At 34.4% G+C, this 25000-nt stretch overlaps 1 protein-coding gene across 2 annotated transcripts in view; it reads left to right on the plus strand.

The window, feature by feature from the left end:
• plxnb2b (plexin b2b) overlaps positions 1 to 25000 on the plus strand; it is a 325846-nt gene that overhangs the window by 297968 nt on the left and 2878 nt on the right. For both annotated transcript variants that reach the window (NM_001423669.1, NM_001197316.2), the window contains 12 exon segments: positions 5571 to 5752; positions 8893 to 8959; positions 9329 to 9475; positions 9803 to 9959; positions 11425 to 11525; positions 11657 to 11741; positions 11817 to 11968; positions 16989 to 17149; positions 20814 to 20961; positions 21047 to 21111; positions 23900 to 23975; positions 24049 to 24123. In NM_001423669.1, the coding sequence (NP_001410598.1) occupies positions 5571 to 5752; positions 8893 to 8959; positions 9329 to 9475; positions 9803 to 9959; positions 11425 to 11525; positions 11657 to 11741; positions 11817 to 11968; positions 16989 to 17149; positions 20814 to 20961; positions 21047 to 21111; positions 23900 to 23975; positions 24049 to 24123 (1416 nt within the window).

A 25000-nucleotide genomic window follows, 5' to 3' on the forward strand; every position in this document is an offset into this window, starting at 1 on the left:
ATTTTGTTTTTATTTTGTTTGTTTTTTGTTTCTTTTTATTTCATTTCATGTTTTATTTTGTTTTATTTTTGTTTGTTTCATTTCATTTAGTTTTTGTTTTGTTTTATTTCATTTTGTTTTTGTTTTATTTTTTGTTTCTTTTTATTTCATATTTTGTTTTATTTTGTTTTATTTTTTGTTTTGGTTTGTTTTACTTTGTTTTGTTTTGTTTGTTGTTTTGTTTCATTTATTTTTTGTCGTGTTTTGTCTTGTCTTCTCTTTAGTTTAGTTTAATGTAGTGTACACTACTTTAGACATTTGGGATCAATAAGATTTTTTAATGTTTTAAAAAATAATCATATTCTGGTCATCAAGTCAGCATTTATTGGCTGAAAAGTACAGGGGGGCGGATTAGGTTATTAAATATAATTACAATTTTAAAACAACCAATTTCTTATTAAAATTCAGCTTTAAATAGTGATTTAAAGCTTAATTATCCGCATCATTACTCCTGTCTTCAGTGTCATGTGATCCCTCAGAAATCATTTTAAAATGCTATAAAATGCTGATCTTATTTTTAAAACCTACTATTTTTATTGTTGAAAATTGTTGGGCTGCCTAATTTTGTGGAAACTCTTATATAGTAATAGTTTAATCATTAAGGAGATGTTTAATTCATCAAGAGTGAAAATAAAGTTTGAAAACCCTCTGCAGAATCTGAAAATATAATAGGAGAAAATAGGAGAGATCATAAAAATACATTTTATTATTTTCATTAATACTGTTTTAAGATATATTATGTTGCAATTTTGAGCTATCTTTCACAGAATTCAGAATTGGTATGTTTTGGTTTTGATTTCTTTAGCAGATTAAACAAATTTACAGGCTTTCTCACAATTTCTTTAAGAAAAATACTTTTTTTTTCCCAATTCTGAGCTCATATCTTTCAACATGGACTTTTTTATTCTCAGAAGTGCAACTTAATTTCTCATACTAGTTTGTAGACTCCATTAAACATTGGCATCCTCACCTTCTAGTTTTAAACGGTTAATAGCAGGAAAGGTCAGTAAATAAGGATTTGAGGATAATTGTTGGGGTTTCTCATCAGGAACGACACACGCATGAGTGATGGAGCCCTGTAGACTTCATTCAGACATTCACTCAATTATAGCCAACGACAGTAAAACGGCCCCCGAGGACTCAATCAGCTCCGCGCTCTCATTAAAGTCTTTTATATTCATGCCGGAAACACAATTAAACATTTACGTTTAATGGCACACATGTAAACGCATAAACAAGCACAGTGTTCGAGACCGGCCTGTAATTATGTCCCTGGTGTTTATATCGTTACGCGCAGCACACAAAAGTCCATCATAACCAGACAGCAATAAAACTTAATGATCATTAGAATAAAACAAGACGCTTGTTTAAGATGTGAGCCTAAATGCTGTACTGTTTGAATCGTACATGAAAGCACATGAATCCTACACAAAAAGCTGTTTACGTCACTGCATGTATATATATATATATAATTGCGTCTTTTTTCTGAATTCTGACAATATTTCGCAATACTGACTCTTTTCAACAATATTTCGCAATACTCTTTTTTTCAAAAATAATTTGCAATACTGAATTTTTTTGACAATATTTAGCAATACTGACTCTTTTCGGCAATATTTTGCAATACTGACTCTTTTCGACAGTATTTCTTAAAAATAGCTTTTTTGCCAAATTTTGCAATACTGACTCTTTTCACCAATATTTTGCAAAACTGACTCTTCGACAATATTTCACAATAATGACTTTTTTGAAAATATTTTGCAATTGACTTTTTTACAATATTTCACAATTACTCTTTTAACAATATTTAGCAATACTGACACGTTGACAATAATTCGCAATCGTGACTCTTTTTGACAATATTTCACAATACTGACTCTTTTCGACAATATTTCAAATACTGACTCTTTTCGACAATATTTCACAATACTGACTCTTTTCGACAATATTTCAAATACTGACTCTTTTCAGCAATATTTCGCAATACTGACTCTTCAACAATATTTCCCAATAATGACTCTTTTCAACAATATTTTACAATAGTGACACTTTTCAACAATATTTCACAATAATGACTCTTTTCAACAATATTTAACGATAATGACTCTTTTCGACAATATTTCACAATACTGACTCTTTTCGACAATATTTCAAATACTGACTATTTTCGACAATATTTCAAATACTGACTCTTTTCGACAATATTTCAAATACTGACTCTTTTCGACAATATTTCAAAATACTGACTCTTTTCGACAATATTTCAAATACTGACTATTTTCGACAATATTTCAAATACTGACTCTTTTCGACAATATGTCAAATACTGACTCTTTTCGACAATATTTCAAATACTGACTCTTTTCAGCAATATTTCGCAATACTGACTCTTCAACAATATTTCCCAATAATGGCTCTTTTCAACAATATTTTACAATAGTGACACTTTTCAACAATATTTCACAATAATGACTCTTTTCGACAATATTTCAAATACTGACTATTTTCGACAATATTTCAAATACTGACTCTTTTCGACAATATGTCAAATACTGACTCTTTTCGACAATATTTCAAATACTGACTCTTTTCAGCAATATTTCGCAATACTGACTCTTCAACAATATTTCCCAATAATGGCTCTTTTCAACAATATTTTACAATAGTGACACTTTTCAACAATATTTCACAATAATGACTCTTTTCGACAATATTTCAAATACTGACTATTTTCGACAATATTTCACAATACTGACTCTTTTCAACAATATTTCACAATACTGACTCTTTTCGACAATATTTCACAATACTGACTCTTTTCGACAATATTTCAAATACTGACTATTTTCGACAATATTTCACAATACTGACACTTTTCAACAATATTTCACAATACTGACACTTTTCAACAATATTTCACAATACTGACTCTTTTCAACAATATTTCACAATACTGACTCTTTTCAACAATATTTCACAATACTGACTCTTTTCAACAATATTTCACAATACTGACTCTTTTCGACAATATTTCAAATACTGACTATTTTCAACAATATTTCACAATACTGACACTTTTCAACAATATTTCACAATACTGACTCTTTTCAACAATATTTCACAATACTGACACTTTTCAACAATATTTCACAATACTGACTCTTTTCAACAATATTTCACAATACTGACACTTTTCAACAATATTTCACAATACTGACTCTTTTCAACAATATTTCACAATACTGACTCTTTTCAACAATATTTCCCAATAATGACTCTTTTCAACAATATTTTACAATAGTGACACTTTTCAACAATATTTCACAATAATGACTATTTTCGACAATATTTCAAATACTGACTCTTTTCGACAATATTTCAAATACTGACTCTTTTCAGCAATATTTCGCAATACTGACTCTTCAACAATATTTCCCAATAATGACTCTTTTCAACAATATTTTACAATAGTGACACTTTTCAACAATATTTCAAATACTGACTATTTTCGACAATATTTCACAATACTGACTCTTTTCAACAATATTTCACAATACTGACTATTTTCGACAATATTTCACAATACTGACACTTTTCAACAATATTTCACAATACTGATTCTTTTCAACAATATTTCACAATACTGACTCTTTTCGACAATATTTCTCAATAATGACTTTTTTGACAATATTTCGCAATACTGGCTCTTTTTGACAATATTTCGCTATAATGACTCTTTTCGACAATACTCCGCAAAATAATGACTTTTTTTGACAATAATTCGCAATACTGACTCTTTTTGACAATATTTCAAATTACTCACTCTTTTTGACAATATTTCGCAATACTGACTTTTTTCAACAATATTTCGCAATAATGACTTTTTTGAAAATATTTTGCAATTGACTTTTTTACAATATTTCACAATTACTCTTTTAACAATATTTAGCAATACTGACACGTTGACAATAATTCGCAATAGTGACTCTTTTTGACAATATTTCACAATACTGACTCTTTTCGACAATATTTCAAATACTGACTCTTTTCAGCAATATTTCGCAATACTGACTCTTCAACAATATTTCACAATACTGACTCTTTTCAACAATATTTTACAATAATGACTCTTTTCGACAATATTTCAAATACTGACTATTTTCGACAATATTTCACAATAATGACTCTTTTCGACAATATTTCAAATACTGACTATTTTCGACAATATTTCACAATACTGACTCTTTTCGACAATATTTCACAATACTGACTCTTTTCGACAATATTTCAAATACTGACTATTTTCGACAATATTTCACAATACTGACACTTTTCAACAATATTTCACAATACTGACTCTTTTCGACAATATTTCACAATACTGACTCTTTTCGACAATATTTCAAATACTGACTATTTTCGACAATATTTCACAATACTGACACTTTTCAACAATATTTCACAATACTGACTCTTTTCAACAATATTTCACAATACTGACACTTTTCAACAATATTTCACAATACTGACACTTTTCAACAATATTTCACAATACTGACACTTTTCAACAATATTTCACAATACTGACTCTTTTCAACAATATTTTACAATACTGACACTTTTCAACAATATTTCACAATACTGACTCTTTTCAACAATATTTTACAATACTGACACTTTTCAACAATATTTCACAATACTGACTCTTTTCGACAATATTTCAAATACTGACTCTTTTCAACAATATTTCCCAATAATGACTCTTTTTAACAATATTTCACAATACTGGCTCTTTTCAACAATGTTTTGCAATACTAACTGTTTTTGACAATAGTTGACAATACTCTTTTTTCGACAATTTTTTGCAATACTGAGATTTTTTGACAATAATTGGAAATACTGACTCTTTTCAACAATATTTCGAATACTGGCTCTTTTCAACAATATTTTGCAATACTGACTCTTTTCAACAATATTTGACAATATTTTTTTTTTGACAATTTTTCGCAATACTGAGATTTTTTTACAATATTTGGAAATACGGACTCTTTTTGAAAATGTTTTGCAATACTGACTCTTTTCGATAATATTTCAAATAATGAATCTTTTCGACAATATTTCGCAATACTGACTCTTTTCGACAATATTTCAAATACTGAATATTTTCGACAATGTTTCAAATACTGACTCTTTTCTAATTAGTACCTGACACAGGAGTCTAGGGTTACATCTTATATTTTGGAAATTTTTCTACAAATTTGTGACTATTTCTTGCAGTGGTGTTTGTGTCTACCAAATCTGACTATTTTCTTCACAACAAACCTTTCTCGCATTTCTGACTTTTTTCACAATACTTCTGCTAGAAATACCAGTATTCTAATTAACTCTCAATTGCAAGAAAGCAAACATTATAGTGTAAAAAGTTGCAATAACTCTTTCAATTTTTCTACAATAGTCTGTGAGGAAAATGAGCTCCATATTAAAGTCAGAAGTGTTTGCATAAATCAATCTCTCTCTGTGTTTGTGTGAAGTTTATTAGAACACTGGAGGGCCGTCCGGATTTTAACGCCAGGGCCAAAGTGTATTTTGCGTCTCTGCTGACCGTAGCTCTTCACGGTAAACTGGAGTATTACACCGACATCATGAGGACGCTTCTGCTGGGGCTCATGGAGGATTACGTTCACAGCAAGAACCCAAAACTGCTGCTCCGCCGGTGAGACACCATGACATCTATGTAAAAAAAAAACTAAAAAAACATAAAGCATATATAGTAAACTTTTTTTTTTTAATCAGGAGAAATGAAAAATATATGTATTAAATTTTGTTGGAATTTTGTAGTTTGTAATTTTTTATTTATTTATTTATTTTGCAATAATTTGCACAAATTTAAGTGTATTATCTTTAGATTTCTAAAGATGTTCGCTGACTAAAATATTATTTATTATATATTGTATTATATTACACAAATATTTTAAAATATAATTATAGTATAATATATATTAGGGCTGCACAATATTTCATTTCAGCATCGATACAGAAATGTGATCATTTGCAATAGTCACATTGCGAAGATATTCAATGTCGAGTCTGAATTATAATTTAGTATTCCGTGAGGCCTTTTTTGAGGCCTTTGACTGTGTGACGGTTTCAAAAGCATTCAGGCCTAAGAAATTGTACCATTTGTAACTTTGACGAATTATTAACGATTCATTTTATTCAATTGTTTTTAAAATGAAGACTATGCAGTATTTTTTTACATTTGATTATTCAATTACTGTGTACCTGAATACTGTTCGACTCCTCAGAAAACATTAAAACGCTGTTTATTTAATTTGTATCTTTTTCATTATTGAATTTGTCTATGCTCGTAGACCATTACTTATATTTTATGTTACTTATATTTTACGCATATGCACTCCCCTAAAAAAATCATCCCGATCAACCTTAAGTTAAAACTTCTTTCTAAATAGTTATTTAACTCATATAGCAAAACTGTATTCCCATCGCTATATATATATATATATATATATATATATATATATATATATATATATATATATATATATATATATATATATATATATATATATCTCAGAAAATAAAATATTGCAATGTTAGATTTTTTTTTATATTGTGCAGTCCCTATAAATATATATATATATATATATATATATATATATATATATATATATATATATATATATATATATATATATATATATATATATATATATATATATAGTTTTTGTAGCTTAAAATATATAATAAATATAATACCATATATAATAAAAAAATATAACTTTTGTTTAATATATTAATTTATTTATTGGGGTTATATAAAATATTTTTTCATGATAAATGTATTGTTGATTATACAATTTAGCATTTTTTGGAATTTACATTTACATTTACATTACATATATTTAAAGTTTATTTTAAGTATTATATTCAAATTACAATTTCATTTTGAATCATTTGACTTTTATTACTAAAATACAGCGATTATATTTTAATTATTGTCACTTTCAAACAGCGATAAATAATCAGTTTTGCATTTTAACAATAAGGTTGTTCTTTAAATCATTACATTTTTTATTTTTATGTTTTTAGTACATGTTTTTGCCTTGTTTTGTGTCTTTATGGGGTGATTTTGGGGTGAAATAATAACTTGAGGAGTTTATTTCCCAGGTTATACAGTACGTGAGATTCACTTCTCCAGGCACAGTTTTTCCCATATGAACTTTACTTTTGAAGTTAGTGCCTCTGAATCATTTAACTACATTCAGATTGTGTAGTTTGAGGCGATTAAAGACAAGTAAACATCCTCCAGCACAAACGAGAGAAAGCAAGTTATTAATTTTGAATGCACAGAAAGCCTACGCGACCCTGCTACGTGACAGACTGTACAGACATCATTATAATCTTCCTCATATAGCATCTTTCTATCTTTCTTATCATCTGCTCAGATTTATCTCCAAATGTCACATGGGAAATGCTAAAATCTTCCACACTAACAACATCCACAAACATGCGCTCACATGCATGTTTGATTGTTATGCTAATGCTAATTTTGCTGTTTTTTTTTGTTATTGGTAAAGAAGAAAAAAAGAAGGAGCAGCGCTTCAGTGTATGGCTAAAAAGTGACTTCATGCTTTCATTCCTGTCAGCAAACATACAGAGATAGCAAAAGTACACACATCCTTTACTCAATACAGATACTGTTGTTTAAAACGACTCTGGTAACAGTTGAAGTACTGACTACACTTTTGTACTAAAGTAAAAGTAAAGAAGTACAGCCTGAAATACGTACTTAAGTAAAAAGTATTCATTACTACCTGTTTTCATTTCTTGGTAACTACACCGCACAATATGTATACGCCTATACAAAATAGCCCACACTTCAAACTGTTTTGTAAAAATTTTGTTGCCAATTTCCAGCAGCAAAATAGCCAACCATTATCACTTTACAGTATTGTACCACAAAACTGCTCAAAAAGTTGCCCTGTGTATCATTACCTGGACACAAAACTTCACTTTAGAGCTGTTAAGAACAACAGCTGCCATACTCATTTGTATATTCTAAAACGTAATTCTTCTGCCTATATTCTGTATTCATTACTAATAAATGTCTTAAATTTAAAACTTCATTTTTGTCCAAAACAAGTTTTAGTTTTTTTTTCTTTTGATAAAATATAAACAAATAAAGTGTATTTGACTACAAATATACAGAAGTCAGAATTATTAGACTGAAATTAGTTTAGAAGTAAACTTCACTTAATAAAATATACACAATACTTTGAAAACAAACAAGCAAATCATATGAGCTGCATGATTGTTGCTGTTTGAAGAAAATGAAGCAGCTTTAGCATAATGCAAAAAAATATATACACAGTTGAAGTCAGAATTATTAGCCCCCCTTTTGATTTTTTTTTTCTTTTTTATTATATTTCCCAAATGATGTTTAACAGAGCAAGGAAATTTTCACAGTATGTCTGATAATATTTTTTCTTCTGGAGAAAGTCTTATTTGTTTTATTTCGGCTAGAATAAAAGCCGTTTTGAATTTTTTAAAAACTATTTTTGGGACAAAATTATTAGCCCCTTTGAGCTAATTTTTTTTTGATAGTCTATAGAACAAACCATCGTTATAAAATAATATATATATATATATATATATATATATATATATATATATATATATATATATATATATATATATATATATATATATATATATATATGTGTGTGTGTGTGTGTATATATTACTTCTTTTTTTTTACATAATTATTTTTTATATTATTTAATAACATTATATTAATTGAACTATTCATTTAGTTGTCTCTTATTTCTCCAGATCTGAAACAGTGGTTGAAAGGATGCTGAGTAACTGGATGTCCATCTGTCTCTATCAGTACTTGAAGGTAAAATATCCAATAATGCGCACTTTCATAATTGTTATATTGTATAAAATACAATAATCTTTTGACTAGTAGCATCGTTTTTCAGGCAGCACAACATATTTCACTTAAATTCAGATTACATTTGATGGATTATATTAGTATTTTAGTCATGAGTCATACTCATGCTCATAGTGCTCGTATTTCAGTTCCCGCAGGTTCTCACAGTTTACTCAGTGTAGTGATATGGAACTGTATGGGCTCATGACGGAACTACTTTAGCTGTGCTTTTATCTGAAAATAACCACACATCTTAGAATGTTCACCTGCCAATCAGAATCAAGCATTCAACAGCCTCATAGGATAAAAAGAAATGCACTCGTGTTTGTTCAGGACACTGCTGGAGAGCCGCTCTACAAGCTCTTCAGGGCCATAAAGCACCAGATCGAGAAGGGCCCCGTGGACGTGCAGGTGAAGAAAGCCAAATACACACTCAACGACACCGGCCTTCTGGGAGACGACGTGGAGTACAGCATTCTGGTACTGATTTTGTACATTTATATTAGTATAATTCAATATTCAGAAGCTGTGATAATACAGTTATAAACCTCCAGGATTCCACAATAGCTAAATTTAGCGTAAAATCAAGCAAATGTCACAAACTTTTGTGGAGCTTGCAATTCAGAGTTCAGATTTGTCGCAAAATTTGAGCTGTGAGGACTCTTCAAATTCCTGCCGTGCCACAGAGTGCCATCTGCATAGTTCTACATTTAAAAACATGTAAATATGTATAAATGTATGTATGTATGAATAAATGAATGGTGAAGAGGGTGTTGAATATTTGTTTGTTTCGTCTTTTGAATGCAGACGCTGCAGGTGCTGGTTCAGGGCGAGGGGCCTGACATCACCCCGGTGAACGTCTTAAACTGTGACACCATCTCTCAGGTCAAGGAGAAGATCCTGGAGCAGGTCTACAAGAACCTGCCCTACTCCCAGAGACCCAAAGTAGACAGTGTCACCCTTGGTGAGTGAGTGAGCGAGGGAGTGAATGAATGAATAAATGAATGTCTGAGTGAGTGAGTGGTTGAGAAAGGGAGTGAATGAATGAGTGCATGAGTGAATGTGAGTAAGCCAGAAAGTGAGTGAATAAATAAATGTGAGTGAGTGAATGAAAGAGTGAGTAAATGAATAGGTGAGTGAGTGAATGAATGAATGAATTAGTGAGTGAATGAATGACAGAGTGAGTGAATGAAAGAATGTGAGTGATGTATGAGTATGAGCCACATATGAGTATGTGAGTCAATGAATGAATGAATGAATGTGAGTGAGTAAATAAGTCAGTGAGTGAATGAATGAATTAGTGAGTGAATGAATGACATGGTGAGTGAATACATGAATGTGAGTGATGTATAACAGAGTGAGTGAGTGAATGAATGAATGTCTGAGTGAGCGAACGAGTGAGAAAGTGAGTAAATGAATGAATGTCTGAGTGAGTGAGTGAAAGAGTGACTGAGTGAGTGAGTGAGTGAATGAATAAATGTCTGTGCGACTGAGCGAATGAGAAAGTGAGTGAATGAATGTCTGAGTGAGTGAGTGAAAGAGTGACTGTGAGTGAGTGAGTGAGTGAGTGAGTGAGTGAATGTCTGTGCGACTGAGCGAGTGAGAAAGTGAGTGAATGAATGAATGTCTGAGTGACTAAGTGAGAAGTAAATGAGTGAATGATTGTCTGAGTCACTGATCAACTGAGTGAGTGAGCAAGGGAGAAGTAAATGACTGAGTTAATGAATGTATGAGTGACGGGGTGACTAAATGAATGTGAGTGAGTGAGAGTGAATGACTGACTAAATAGCTCATTGACTTAGTGGTGAGAGAAATGAGTTAATGACTGATTGAGTAATGAATGAATGTGAGTGAGTGAGTGAATGAATGAATGACTGAATGAATATGTGAGTGAATAAATGAATGACAGTAAATGAATGACAGTGAGTGAGTGAATGAATGTAAGTGACTGAATGACAGAGTGGGTGAGTGAATGAATAAGTGATTGAGTGAGTGAATGAATGACAGTGAGTGAATGAATGAGTAGGTGATTGAGTGAGTGAATGAATGGCAGAGTGAGTAACGAATAAGTAATTGAATGAGTGAATTTAATAATGAATATATGAGTGAGTGAATGAATGACAGAGTGAGTGAATGAATAATTGTTAGTGAGTGAGTAAATGAGTAAGTGATTGAGTGAATGAATGAATGAATGAATGAATGAGTGAGTGAGTGAGTGAGTGAGTGAGTGAACGAATGAATAATTGTGTGTGAGGTAATGAATGAGTGAGTGAGTTGGTGAGTGAGTGAGTGAGTGAATATATGTAAATGTGAGAGTGAGTGAGTGATTGAATGAGTGATTGAATGAATGAGTGATGTGATTCAGCCATTAATAACTTCCCTCAGCATGACACTGTCTCTGCCTGTATGTATTGTGGTCTCATGCACAGAATGGCGGCCCGGTTCCACAGGACAGATCCTGTCAGATCTAGATGTGACATCACAGAAGGAGGGCCGGTGGAGACGCATCAACACACTGGCACATTATAACGTGAGCACATTCCTGACGCTTATAACATTTATCATATAATTTAGAACGAAATCAAAACTCATAGTTTAAATACATTTTTATAAATGGTACAATTGTGTTGCGTCATGAGTGTTGTTTTGTGTGTGTTTTAGGTCCGGGATAATGCAACGGTGATCCTCTCCAGCGTCCAGCACACGCAACAATCATACGACCAAAATCACGACAGCCATGAAGAGAGTGAGTGCAAGTTTTGTCATGTGTGCTAAAGTGGCTCGGATGGAGACGTCACTGACACTCTTCGTTTACTTTTAGGAAATGCCCTGCTGGAGGACGATAAAGTTTTCCACCTGGTGCGACCGGCCGACGAGCTGGATGAGATCAAATCCAAGAGGGGAAGCATAAAGGACAAATCCATGACCAAAGCCATCACTGAGATATATCTCACCCGACTGCTCTCCGTCAAGGTACTGCACTCCTACAAGAACACTGGCATTTCATTTTCAGGGTATTTCAGTAAATAACACACAGTACAGCGGGACGTGATTTTATCAGGGTTGTTGGAAATTCTTGAAAATTTTAATCCTAATGTTTTTTCGGTTTGAAAAGCGCTTATGTTTTATGGGTAAAGTACTTGGAATTGTGATTTTGTTGCTTTTATAATTGTTTATCCTACTAAATAGGTCATAACAAATTAACCGATTGAATAAAATCTAAATAAACCTCTTTGCTTTTGCATGAACTGAAAAAGTTGAAGTCTGCACTGGTGCCTGTTGTGTGATGTGTATGTCATTTTAATTAATTATTTAGTTCATTAATTCATTCATTCATTCATTCATTTTCCTTTGGCTTAGTTTATTTATTCATCAGGAGTCACCATAGCGAAATGACTCACCAACTATTTCAGCATATGTTTTACACAGCGGATGCCCTTTCAGCTGCAAGTTCTGGGAAACACCCATACCCACTCATTCCCACACATACACTATGGCCAATTTAGTTTATTCAAGTCACCTATAGCGCATGTGTTTGGATTGTGGGGGACACGAGCACCTGGAGGAAACCCACGGCAACACAGAGAGAACATGCAAACTCCACACAAAAATGCCAACTGACCCAGCCAGGGCTTGAACCAGCAACCTTCTTGCTGTGAGTCGACAGTGCTAACCACTGAGCCACCTTGTCATCATTTTTTATTTGTGTCCTTTGAAATTGAGATAAAAATTAATTTTAGGTCAAATTTTGACCTTTAAGGTGCAAGTAATTGACATTTAAGAGAGTAAATGACAGTAATTCAATCCTAGGCTATCAAAAATTCCAGAGAATAGTTGACTACTATACTATGCTATGCTATACTATACTATACTATACAATAAAAGTATTAACATTTTAAAGCACTTTTAAAGTGCTGGTAAAGTTTACAAATGGACCTGTAAAATGCTTAAAGACTCTGACTTGAGTGATTATGAATCAATGAATTTGAATGAGTGAGTGACTGAAAAAATGAATAAATGATTAAATGAATAAACAAATGTGAGAGAGAATTAAATGGGTGAATGAATGAATGAATGAATGAATGAATGAATGTGAGTGAGTGAGTGAGTGAGTGAGTGAGTGAGTGAGTGAGTGAGTGAGTGAGTGAGTGAGTGAGTGAAATAGGTGAACGTTAGAGAAAATGAATGAATGAATGAATGAATGAATGTGAGTGAATGAAATAGATGAATGTTAGAGAGAATGAATTAATTAATTAATTAATGGGTAAATGTAAGTGAGTAAAATGGGTGAATGTCACAGAGTAAATAACTGAGTGCGTAAATTAAATGAATAAATTTAAGTGAGTAAATGAAATGGTTAAATGAATGAATGAATGAACGAACGAATGAATGAATGAATCAATGAATGAATCAATGAATGCGAGTGAGTGAAATGGGTGAATGTCAGCGAGTGAATGACTGAGTAAATGAAATGGGTGAATGTTGTGAGTGAAAGAGTGAATGAGTTAGTGAAATAATGAGTAAGTGAATGTGAGTGAGTGAATGACTGAGTAAAAGAATGAAATGGGTGAATGTTAGAGAGAATGAATGTGAGTGAGTGAATGAAATGGGTGAATGTAGGTGAGAGAGTGAATAAGTTAGTGTAATAACGAATGAGTGAATGACTGAGTAAATGAATGAATGAGAGTGAGTGAGTGAATGAAATGAGTGAATGTGCATGAGTGAGTGAAAAAGTGAATGATTTAGTGAAAAAATGAACGAGTAAATGTGAGTGAGTAAATAAATGAATGAATGAATCAAAGTGAGTGAGTGAGTGAGTAAATGACAGAGAGTGAATGAAAGTCAGTGAGTGAGTGAGGGAATGAGTTAGTAAAAGAATGAATGAGTGAATGTGAGTGACTAAACGATTTGTCAGTCGACAATCAGTTTTGCTTGAATGCTAGTGATGAACCAAATCCCATCCTGCAGCAGTATTAAATGTGTGTGTGTGTGTGTGTGTGTGTGTGTGTGTGTGTGTGTGTGTGTGTGTGTGTGTGTGTGTGTGTGTGTCATATAATTAATATAACCTCCATAAACCCACATGAAGTGAGTGTTCGCGTGTTCTCTTAACTAGCAGCGTGTAAATCTAATTGCGTCTGATTGGTTCGTCTCCTGTCCTCGTGTCGGAGGCCATAAATTGAGCGATTAGAGAGGCTAATTAGCGTGCTGCTTTCGCCTTGTACAGAAGTAATTCAGCAGCACGTAAAGCTGTCAGCGGCGACAGAAACACGGAGAGGAGAAGTGTGTAACGTCAGGCCGATCACACACACTGAACAGCCATGTATGACTGTCAGGAAACCAAGCAGAAAGAAAACCTGACACTACTCTGCCTTTTTTTGAGGTCTGTGTTAAGTTTCAGGTCTTAGGTTGGTTTTTGAGATTTTTTTTCTATTTTTCCAGCATTTAACCCATTGCATCTCTGCAATAAAGTGATGTCATGCCGCACTGTTTCTGTGTGAAGTCAAGAAAGAGGCTCTGTGTCACAACATAACTATAGATGTGTTAAAAAAATAATGGCAATATACAGCTCAATTCAGAATTATTAGCTCCCCTTTGATTTGTTTTCTTTTTTAAATATTTCCTAAATGATGTTTAACAGAGCAAGGAAATTTTCACAGTATGTCTGATAATATTTTTTCTTCTGGAAAAAGTCTTATTTGTTTTATTTTGGCTAGAATAAAAGCAGTTTTTAATTTTTTAAACCCAATTTTAAGGTTACTATTATTAGCCCCTTTAAGCTATTTTTTATGATTGTCTACAGAACAAACCATCGTTATACAATAACTTTCCTAATTACCCTAACTTGCCTAGTTAACCTAATTAACCTAGTTAAGCCTTTAAATGTCACTTTAGGCTATATAGAAGTGTCTTGAAAAATATCTAGTCAAATATTATTTACTGTCATCATGACAAAGATAAAATAAATCAGTTATTAGAGATGAATTATTAAAACTATTATGTTTAGAAATGTGTTGAAAACATCTACTCTCTGTTATACAGGCCTAATAATTCTGACTTCAACTATATATATATATATATATATATATATATATATATATATATATATCCAACAGTTCTGTCTGGTTCTTGAATCTGATTGGCTGATAGCTGTGATATATTTAAGTAATATCAAGCACCCGTACAGCCTCTCTACCCTTTGTTTATTACTCCGCCCACATACAGCCAGCAAAAAGCAGACACGACAGATCTAAAGTTTAAAAGATGCTTGCTCAGCTGTATAACTGTCAGCTTATGATTTGAATCCGACGCGGAAGAAAGTAGTACCTCATACAAAAGGGTTTTTGAGACTCTCCATGTTTTGATTTTGTTTTTTTGATTTTGTTTTTATTTTGTTTTTTTATGCCGTCAAACTGTTGTATAAATGCAATATCACACTCGTAGCAGTGCGATATGGCTGTATATCGGCACTGGTGGGGGCACTGAGGCACTCGGCCTGCAGCCTCATGCCAACGCTCGCCTCCCACCAGTGCCAATATATAGCCATATCGCACTGCTACTCATGTGATATTGCTCTTATATATATTCGAGTCCTGATTCTGAGGTACCATCCGATTCCGATAGAGTCTAAAACCGTGTGATTTTTGAAATCCGCTTGTTAAGTAGTGACGTTTTTGTGACGTATGTAATACTGTTTCCGGGTCCAAGCCGCCACTCATTTGAGTGGAGAAATCATTTGTTTATGATCACGTTTTATTCATATCACACTATAAAGTTAATTTTATATAAAATCATAGTGTACACAACAATCTCTGGGTTTCCTGCATAGCAAATACCAAAAATTTAACAATTTATAAAAAAATTATCACTTTCTGGCCATCGGATATTAGGCATGGACATATTTACTGCAATCGTGATTTTCGACAGCATTAAATCGCTTTGTAAACGTTTATTATTACCATTTCATGAGTATCCCCATTTAGTTGAATAGAGCGCTTGGACTCGGAAGCCGCTTCGCGTGACATCACACTTAACAAGCGGATCACGTGATTGGATCTGGACATCCCTACTAAATTTGCATATTGTTTTACATTTACTTTAGACGATACATTACATAGACTATTTAAAAAAAATACATTGATTGACTCTGTTACTAATGTATTATTTATATAATAAATGTATTTAAAATTACAGTTTTATTCAGTAATTTTAATATTTAGATGGTTGCCATTATTTTAAAAAATGTTTTGAAAGAAATGTAAATAACTCATTTAAATGGATAATTTAATGCATCATTTAAATACATACCAGTATATAAGTCATGCTTAATTTGTATTATGATTGAGTTCAATTATGCCAATTCGAAATCTGACATTTGTATTTTTTGAACTAATATATTAAAAACTGGGGTCACACGATGGCTCAGTGGTCAGCACTGTCGCCTCACAGCAAGAAGGTCGCTGGTTCGAGTCCTGGCTGGGTCAGTTGGCATTTCTGTGTGGAGTTTCCGTGTTGGTGTGGGTTTCCTCCGGGTTTTCCCCACAGCCCAAACACATGCGCTATAGGTGAATTGAATAAACTAAATTGGCCATAATGTATGAGTGTGTATGGGTGTTTCTCCAGTACTGGGTTGCAGCTCAAAGGGCATTCGCTGTGTAAACCATATGTTTGATAAGTTGGCCGTTCATTATGCTGTGGTGACCCCTGATAAATAAAGGGACTAAGGCGAAGGAAAATGAATGAATGAATGAATATTGAAAAATTATTTGAGAACTTTTCTATGGGTTCATAGCAAAATTAAAAATCTGAGATGTATTCTGGCTTCCTTAAGAGCCCGTGGCAGTTTTATAGTGACTACTTTCAGTTAGTAAAACATTTCTTCATGTGCAATATTAAAAAATAACTAAATAAATAAAACGAGAGCACTTTCAAAAATAGAATGAATGTATAAGCACTAAACTATGATCACCTTGTGTGTGTGTGTGTGTGTTTTCAGGGCACGCTACAGCAGTTCGTGGATGATTTCTTCCACAGTGTTCTCTGCTCCGGCGCTGCCGTCCCGCCGGCTGTGAAATATTTTTTCGACTTCCTAGATGAGCAAGCGCTGCGACACGAGAATGTAGACGAGGAAACCATCCACATCTGGAAGACCAACAGGTGTGTGTCAGTGTGTGTGTGTGTTTGTGTGTGTTGCTGCTCTGCTCTCTGGCTGTCGCTGCTCTCCAGAGACGCCTCGGCATATGCTAATGTCAGCGGCGCATTCATTTATTCCGCCTGATGTGTGTGTGTGATTGACAGCTGCCGCCGAGATGTGAATAAATGCGACGAGCAACATCATCACTCCAGCAGCTTCTATTAAATATAAACCCGCTCGCAGCCAAACAAACACCTTAATTATGTCCCTGGTTAATTTAATTGTTCTGTTATTATACACCTTTTGTTTTGTTTTTTCAGCGCTGTTCTCCGCAGAGATTCCACCAGCCAATATATATTCCAGAGCCAGTCATGTGAATGAGGTTTTTTTTTAAACCGGCTCAGCGGAAACAAAAGCCGGAGCTGTTTAATAACCTGTTTGAAATTCCGCCGCCGTCTGTCCGTGTTCATGCTCTGCCAGCGCGAGTATTGAGTGAATTATTTGCTCTGTACTGACTTTATGCTCCAGTTGCAGGAAAGACTCGCTATCGAACGGATTAAATGCATAATTAGCAGTTTTTGCTTAGAAGAGCATCAGCATCGTTCATCCTGAGGGTTAGAGATTTAAAACAAGCCCCTGATTGTCATTATTAAACTATGGAACATTATTCGTCCCGCACCGCTGGATGCGCATGATTCCTCAAGATGTATGAATTTCACTGAGAGATCTGAGCCATAGCAACCACCCACATCTTGATAGCAACACACTAAACACTGTTTGCACCTTAGCAACCACTTAGCGGCAACAAAACTGTAACACACAAAAACAACACTCTAAACAACTTAGCAATCAACTGGTACCTTAGCAACCAACTACTTTATCATCAACTCAAAACTTACTAGCAACAGCATAGCAACATATAAAAACAACACCCTGAACACCTTAGCAAGCAACTATACCTTATAAAGGAATCAGAACTTCCTAGGAACAGCATAGCAACATACAAAAACAACACTCTGAACACCTTAGCAACCAACAAATACCTTGACAACCAACTCGTGACCTATCAATGTCTCATAACTTCCTAGGAACAGAATAGGAACTCACAAAAACAACACACTAAACACCTTGGTAACCAACCAGTGACTCAGAACTCCCTAGCAACAGCCTGGCAACACACTAAACAACAATATGATCACCTTAGCAACCAAAGATTTAAGGAATATCAGCAACAAAATAATAACTCACAAAAACAACACTAAAAATTTTTGCAACCAACTACTTTATCAATGACTCGGTACTCACTAGCAACAGCATAGCAACGCGCAAAAACAACACTCTGAACACCTTAGCAACCAACAAATACCTTGACAACCAACTCGTGACCTATCAATGTCTCATAACTTCCTAGGAACAGAATAGGAACTCACAAAAACAACACACTAAACACCTTGGTAACCAACCAGTGACTCAGAACTCCCAAGCAACAGCCTGGCAACACACTAAACAACAATATAATCACCTTAGCAACCAAAGATTTAAGGAATATCAGCAACAAAATAATAACTCACAAAAACAACACTAAAACTTTTAGCAACCAACTACTTTATCAACGACTCGGTACTCACTAGCAACAGCACAGCAACGCACAAAAACAACACTCTGAACACCTTAGTAACCAACTGGTACTTTAGCAACCAACTAGTACTTTATCAATGACTCAGAACTTACTAGCAACAGCATAGCAACACACAAAAACAAAACTCTGAACACCTTAGTAACCAACTGGTACCTTAGCAACCAACTAGTAACTTATCAATGACTCAGAACTCCTTAGGAACAGTACAGCAACACACAAAATCAACTGATCACCTTAGCAACCAACTAGCACCTTAGTAACCTTCTGCTTTATCAAAGACCCAAAACTCACTAGCAACGGCATAGCATCACTCAAAAACAACACTCTGAACACCTTAGCAACTAACTGGTACCTTATAAATCACTCAGAACTCCCTGGAAACATTATATCAACACACAAAAACAACACTCTGAATATCTTAGCAACCAACTGGTACCTTAATTACCAACTGCTTTATCAACAACTCAAAACTTACTAGCAACAGCATAGCAACATACAAAAAACACTCTGAACACCTTAGCAACCAACTAGTAGCTTATAAAGGACTCAGAACTCCCTAGGAACAGCATAGCAACACACAAAAACAACACTCTGAACACCTTAGCAACCAACTGGCACCTTAACAACCAACTAGTACCTTATAAAGGACTCAAAACTCACTAGCAACAGCATAGCAACACACAAAAACAACACTCAGAACATCTTAGCAACCAACTGGTACCTTAGTAACCAACTACTTTATCACTGACCCAAAACTCACTAGCAACAGCATAGCAACATACAAAAACAACACTCTAAACACCTTAGCAACCAACTGGCTTCTTAGCAACCACCTAGTACCTTAAAAAGGACTCAAAACTCACTAGCAACAGCAAAGCAACACACAAAAACAACACTCAGAACATCTTAGCAACCAACTGGTACCTTAGTAACCAACTACTTTATCACTGACCCAAAACTCACTACCAACAGCATAGCAACATACAAAAACAACACTCTGAACACCTTAGCAACCAATTAGAACCTTATAAATGACTCAGAACTCACTAAAAAAACAGTGTAACAACACACAAAATAACACTCTGAACATCTTAGCAACCAATTGGTACCCTAGCAACCAAATAGTAGCTTATCAATGACTCAGAACTTACTTGCAACAACAAACACAGCACTCTGAACACCTTAGTAACCAACTACTTTATCAAAGACTCAAAACTCACTAACAACAGCATAGCAAGACACAAAATAACACTCCGGACAACATAGCAACCAACTGGTACCTTAGCAACCAACTAGTACCTGCACCTAGTACCTATGTACATATATTCATTTATTTTAAATCTCTGTTCATAGCTAATACAACCTGTATATAATGTTCATAGTTCATCCAGCTGTAAATATCACCATAGTTTTTCTATAACTGCACTTTATAACTTATACGTATATCCTGCACTTGCTGCTATTGCACTGCTGGTTAGACCTAAACTGCATTTCGTTGCATTGTACTTGTACATGTGTAATGACAATAAAGTTGAATCTAATCTAAACTCGAAACTCACTAGCAACAGCATAGCAACACACAAAAACAACACTCTGAACACTGTATTAACCAAAAAATACCTTATAAAGGACTCAGAACTCACTACAACAGCCAAGGAGGGGTGGGATGGCGGGGTGAGGCGTGGAAGTAAGTGAAGAGGGGGGCGAGACGTGAGGCATGGACAAAAATGAAGAGGGGGGCGGGGCAGGGGGACAAAAGTGAAGAGTGGGGGGGAGGGGGTTGTCTCAGATGAAAGTGAAGGTTTGTGCCCCTAATATCATCTCTGGGGCCCCAGAACTGCCTGGGCCCTTAGAATCGTCCTAACTTCTCCCCCTAGTGGCGCCCTTGTGATCTTGATCAATTTTGTAGTAAATCCCTAAAAAGACTGAAAGATTCCTCCAGAAGCAAAGCTGCTGAGATGTGAAGCCAAATCATATATTTGGTCAAAAACAAAACAACCTTGAATAACTGAAGTGTTTCTCACGTCTTCTCTAATACTGATCCGCAGTTTGCCGCTGCGCTTCTGGGTGAACATCCTGAAGAACCCTCACTTCATTTTTGATGTGCACGTGACCGAGGTCGTGGACGCCTCTTTGTCCGTGATAGCTCAGACCTTCATGGACGCCTGCACCAAAACAGAGCACAAACTGAGTCGGGTGAGTGTCTGCGAATGAGCCACAGACAAATAAAGACGAGAAATGAATCATTAATGGACTCGCTGTCTGTCTCTGTTGCCTCCAGGATTCTCCCAGCAACAAATTACTCTATGCAAAGGAGATCTCTACCTACAAAAGGAACGTAGACGAGTAAGTGTCTCAGCCTCCAGCCGAACGCCCACAGATGCTTTACAAGACTGTCTGATACGTGTTGTGCTCAAAAAAAAACTTTCTCGGTGTGATTTGATTGACTGGGTTTATGCAATATTTGAGTCAGCGTGTAAGTCTACTGGGAGACAAAGTCGTGTTTATGCTCCCAGGTGGCTACAATGAGGAATCCTGAGGTAGAGCTAGGCTAAAATAGCAACATATTCATTATTCATGATAATTAACTTATGTAAATAGGAAAACAATTGTATCTCCTGCTTTGTTTTTTGAGGAATATGCAATGCACCTTCCCCAAAAGTTAATAGAAAGTAAGGTTAAGACAGTCCTAATCCTCAATAATACTGCAACATAGAAAGAAAGCATGAATTAGCATGTTTTAAAATGCATAAATTAGCTGTTGTTAGCATTGTCGTCAAATTGTTAGCAAAAGCATGCATGTTAATAGCATGTTTCTAACCCTTGATATTGTTACTATGTTGATAGCATGTTTGTGACACTTAACTTTAAAAATTAGCATGCTAATATTAACGTTACTACACTGATTTAGCACATAGTTAAAAATGTTTTAGCACATATTAACATGATGCTACCATGTTCAACATTTCGCTAGTTTGAATTAGTATGGTGCTTGCATGTATAAACAAGCTGCAGGCATAAATGAGCATGTTACTAGCACAGTCAACATGTTATTTGCACAAAATCAGTCAGAAAATTGTTAACAAAACATGCATGTTATTAGCATGTTTTCAACACTTGATATTGTTACAATAAATTAGGATGTTGATAACCTGTTTCTGACACTTAACATGTTATGAATTGGCATACTGATATTAGCATGTTATGAATAATACACTCATTTAACTTAGCTAAAATGTTTAAGCATATATTGACATGTTGCTACCATGTTTAACATTTTGCTAGTTTGATTTAGTATGTTGCTAGCATGTTTCTAACATGTATTGGCAAGCTGCAGGCATGAATGAGCATGTTGCTAGCATGCTTGCTAAAACCAGCATGCTAAAACCAGCTTGACCAGCCTAGCCAGGCTGGGAGCCCAGCCAAAACCAGCTATAACCAGGCTGCCCAAGCTGGCTTTATCTGGATTTAGCTGGTCATTTTCCAGACTGACCAGCTAAGACCAGGCTGGAAATAGTTGGAAACCAGCCTGAATATGGCCAAAACCCCTCTAAAACCAGGCTGGTCAACCAGCTAAAACCAGCCAACCAGCCTAGGCTGGTTTAAGCTGGATTTTTCAGCAGGGTTGTTATTATGTTTGGCAGTTGTTAGCAAAAACATGCATGCTAATAGCATGTTTTTAACACTTGGATTTGTTACCATGAATTAGAACATTAAGAACATGTTTCTGACACTTAACGTTATGAATTAGCATACTGATATCAGCATGTTATAATTAATACACTGATTTAACACATAGCTAAAATGGTTTAGCATGTATTGACATGTTGCTACCATGTTTAACATTTTGCTAGTTTGAATTAGTATGTTGCTAGCATATTTCTAACATGTATTAGCAAGTTGCAGTCATGAATGAGCATGTTGCTAGCATGGTCAGAATGTTATAACAAGTATAAATTAGCATGTTGTTACCATGGTTGTCAAATCTGTAAACAAAATATGCATGTTAATAGCATGTTTTTAACACTTGGATTTGTTACCATGAATTAGCATGTTGATAACATGTTTGTGACACTTAACATTTTATGAATTAACAAACAGATATTAGCATGTTTTGAATAATACATTGATTTACCGCATAGCTAAAATGTTTTGGCATGTATTCACATCTTGCTACCATGTTTAACATTTTACCACTTTGAATTATTATGTTGCTAGCATGTTTCCTACATGAATTACCAAGCTGCAGTCTTGAATGAGCATGCTGTTGGCACTGGCAGCATGTTATAACAAACATGTTGCTAGCATAGTTGTTTAATCTGTTAACAAAACATGCATATTGATAGCATGTTTCTAACACTTAGAATTATTACCATGAATTAGCATGTTTATGACATGTTTCTGACACTTAACACGTATGCTTTAGCATATATCTACATGATGCTAATTTTTATTTGTTTGAATTAGTATGTTGCTTTTATATATCTAATATGTATTAGCAAGCTGCAGACAGGAATTAGCATACTGCTAGAATGGTCAGCACATTGCTAGCATGAATTAACAATTTGTTGACATGTTTCTGACACTTAACATGTTAACATGAATTAGCATGTTGATAGTATGTTAACATTTTTAGCTAGAATGTTTTAGCGTGTTTTAACATGTTGCTAAATTTAGGTGTTTAGTCTATGTTGCTTACATGTTTTGAAAATGTATTAGCACATCGCTGCCATGTTATAGCAAATTGTAAGAATGAGTTAATGTTGTTAGCAAGGTTTAGGCATTGACAATACACTGCTATCAAAAATTAACATGTTGGAAAAGTTTTATCATATGGCTAACATGTTTAGCACGTTGCTATCGTGTTTTACATTTTGCTAACTTGAAGTCTAAATTTGCCTACACATTAAACACAGTTTTAGCAAACATGAATTTGCATGTTTCTTGCATGTTTTTAGCTTATTAGCAATAGTTAGCATGGTATAGCATGGTTTTACACTCGATGCAGGTTAAACACTAGATTTGATCATTTAGGAATGAGAATAGAATATCAGATATTTAATGTTTAAGTTTAAGAAGGGGTTTAGCCAGAATATTTAGCAGTTTGGATCAATGGTCTGTTTTTTCTCCACAGATACTATAAAGGAATCCGACAGATGGTGTCAGTCAGTGACCAGGAAATGAACACACATCTTGCTGAAGTGTCACGGGTGAGTGTGTATTTTAGCGTTTTTTTTTTAAGTAAAATGGAGAGTGTGGTGTTGATTTATTCTTGTTTTTTAGGAACACACTGATAAACTGAACACACAAGTGGCCCTTCACCAGCTCTACCGGTACGCCAGTAAATATTACGATGGGGTGAGTGTTCGCACACACACATATACACAGAGTTAATTGACATGAACAAGTGACAGCACTGACATATTTCATTTCAAACTATTTTAACAGCATATCCGAGCTCTTGTATAATTAATATGCATGTCGTTTTTATTAATTGAAAGACGATATGGAATAATTGTTACAGTTCAAAATTAATTTACCGCGCAGCAGGACCATTGAAATAAACAGATAAGAGAAATTATTGAAAACGGTGGGGGCCGGGTGGGAGGCATCAAATAAGTTATGACATGGTCATCATAAACACTTTGATTTGATTTATATTTCATCATTAAATCAATGAAAATGTTAACATGGATGGAAAGATGCATGGATGGATAGAAGGTTGGATGGATGGATGGATGGATGGATGGATGGATGGATGGATGGATGGATGGATGGATGGATGGACAAATGGACAGATGGATGGATAGGCAGATAGATTGATTGAAGGTTGGATGGATGGATGGATGGATGGATGGATGGATGGAATAATGCAAAATTAGGTAAATAGATAGATTGATGGATAAATGAATTAATTAATAGATAAATGGATAAATGATTAAATGAATAATCAGATTGATGGATGGATGGATGGATGGATGGATGGATGGATGAATGGATGAACAGAAAGATGGATGGTTGGTGAACAGATAAATTGATGGATAGATTAATGGATGGATGGATAAAAGGATGGATGGATGGATGGATGGATGGATGGATGGATGGATGGATGGATGGATGGATTGATGAATAGTTGGTGGATAGATAGATGGAAAGATGGATGGATGGATGGATGGATGGATGGATGGATGGATGGATGGACGACCAGAAAGATGGATGGTTGGTGAACAGATAA

The sequence above is a fragment of the Danio rerio genome, chromosome 25 (genome assembly GCF_049306965.1).
Source record: "Danio rerio strain Tuebingen ecotype United States chromosome 25, GRCz12tu, whole genome shotgun sequence".
In the NCBI taxonomy this organism is placed as follows: domain Eukaryota; kingdom Metazoa; phylum Chordata; class Actinopteri; order Cypriniformes; family Danionidae; genus Danio; species Danio rerio.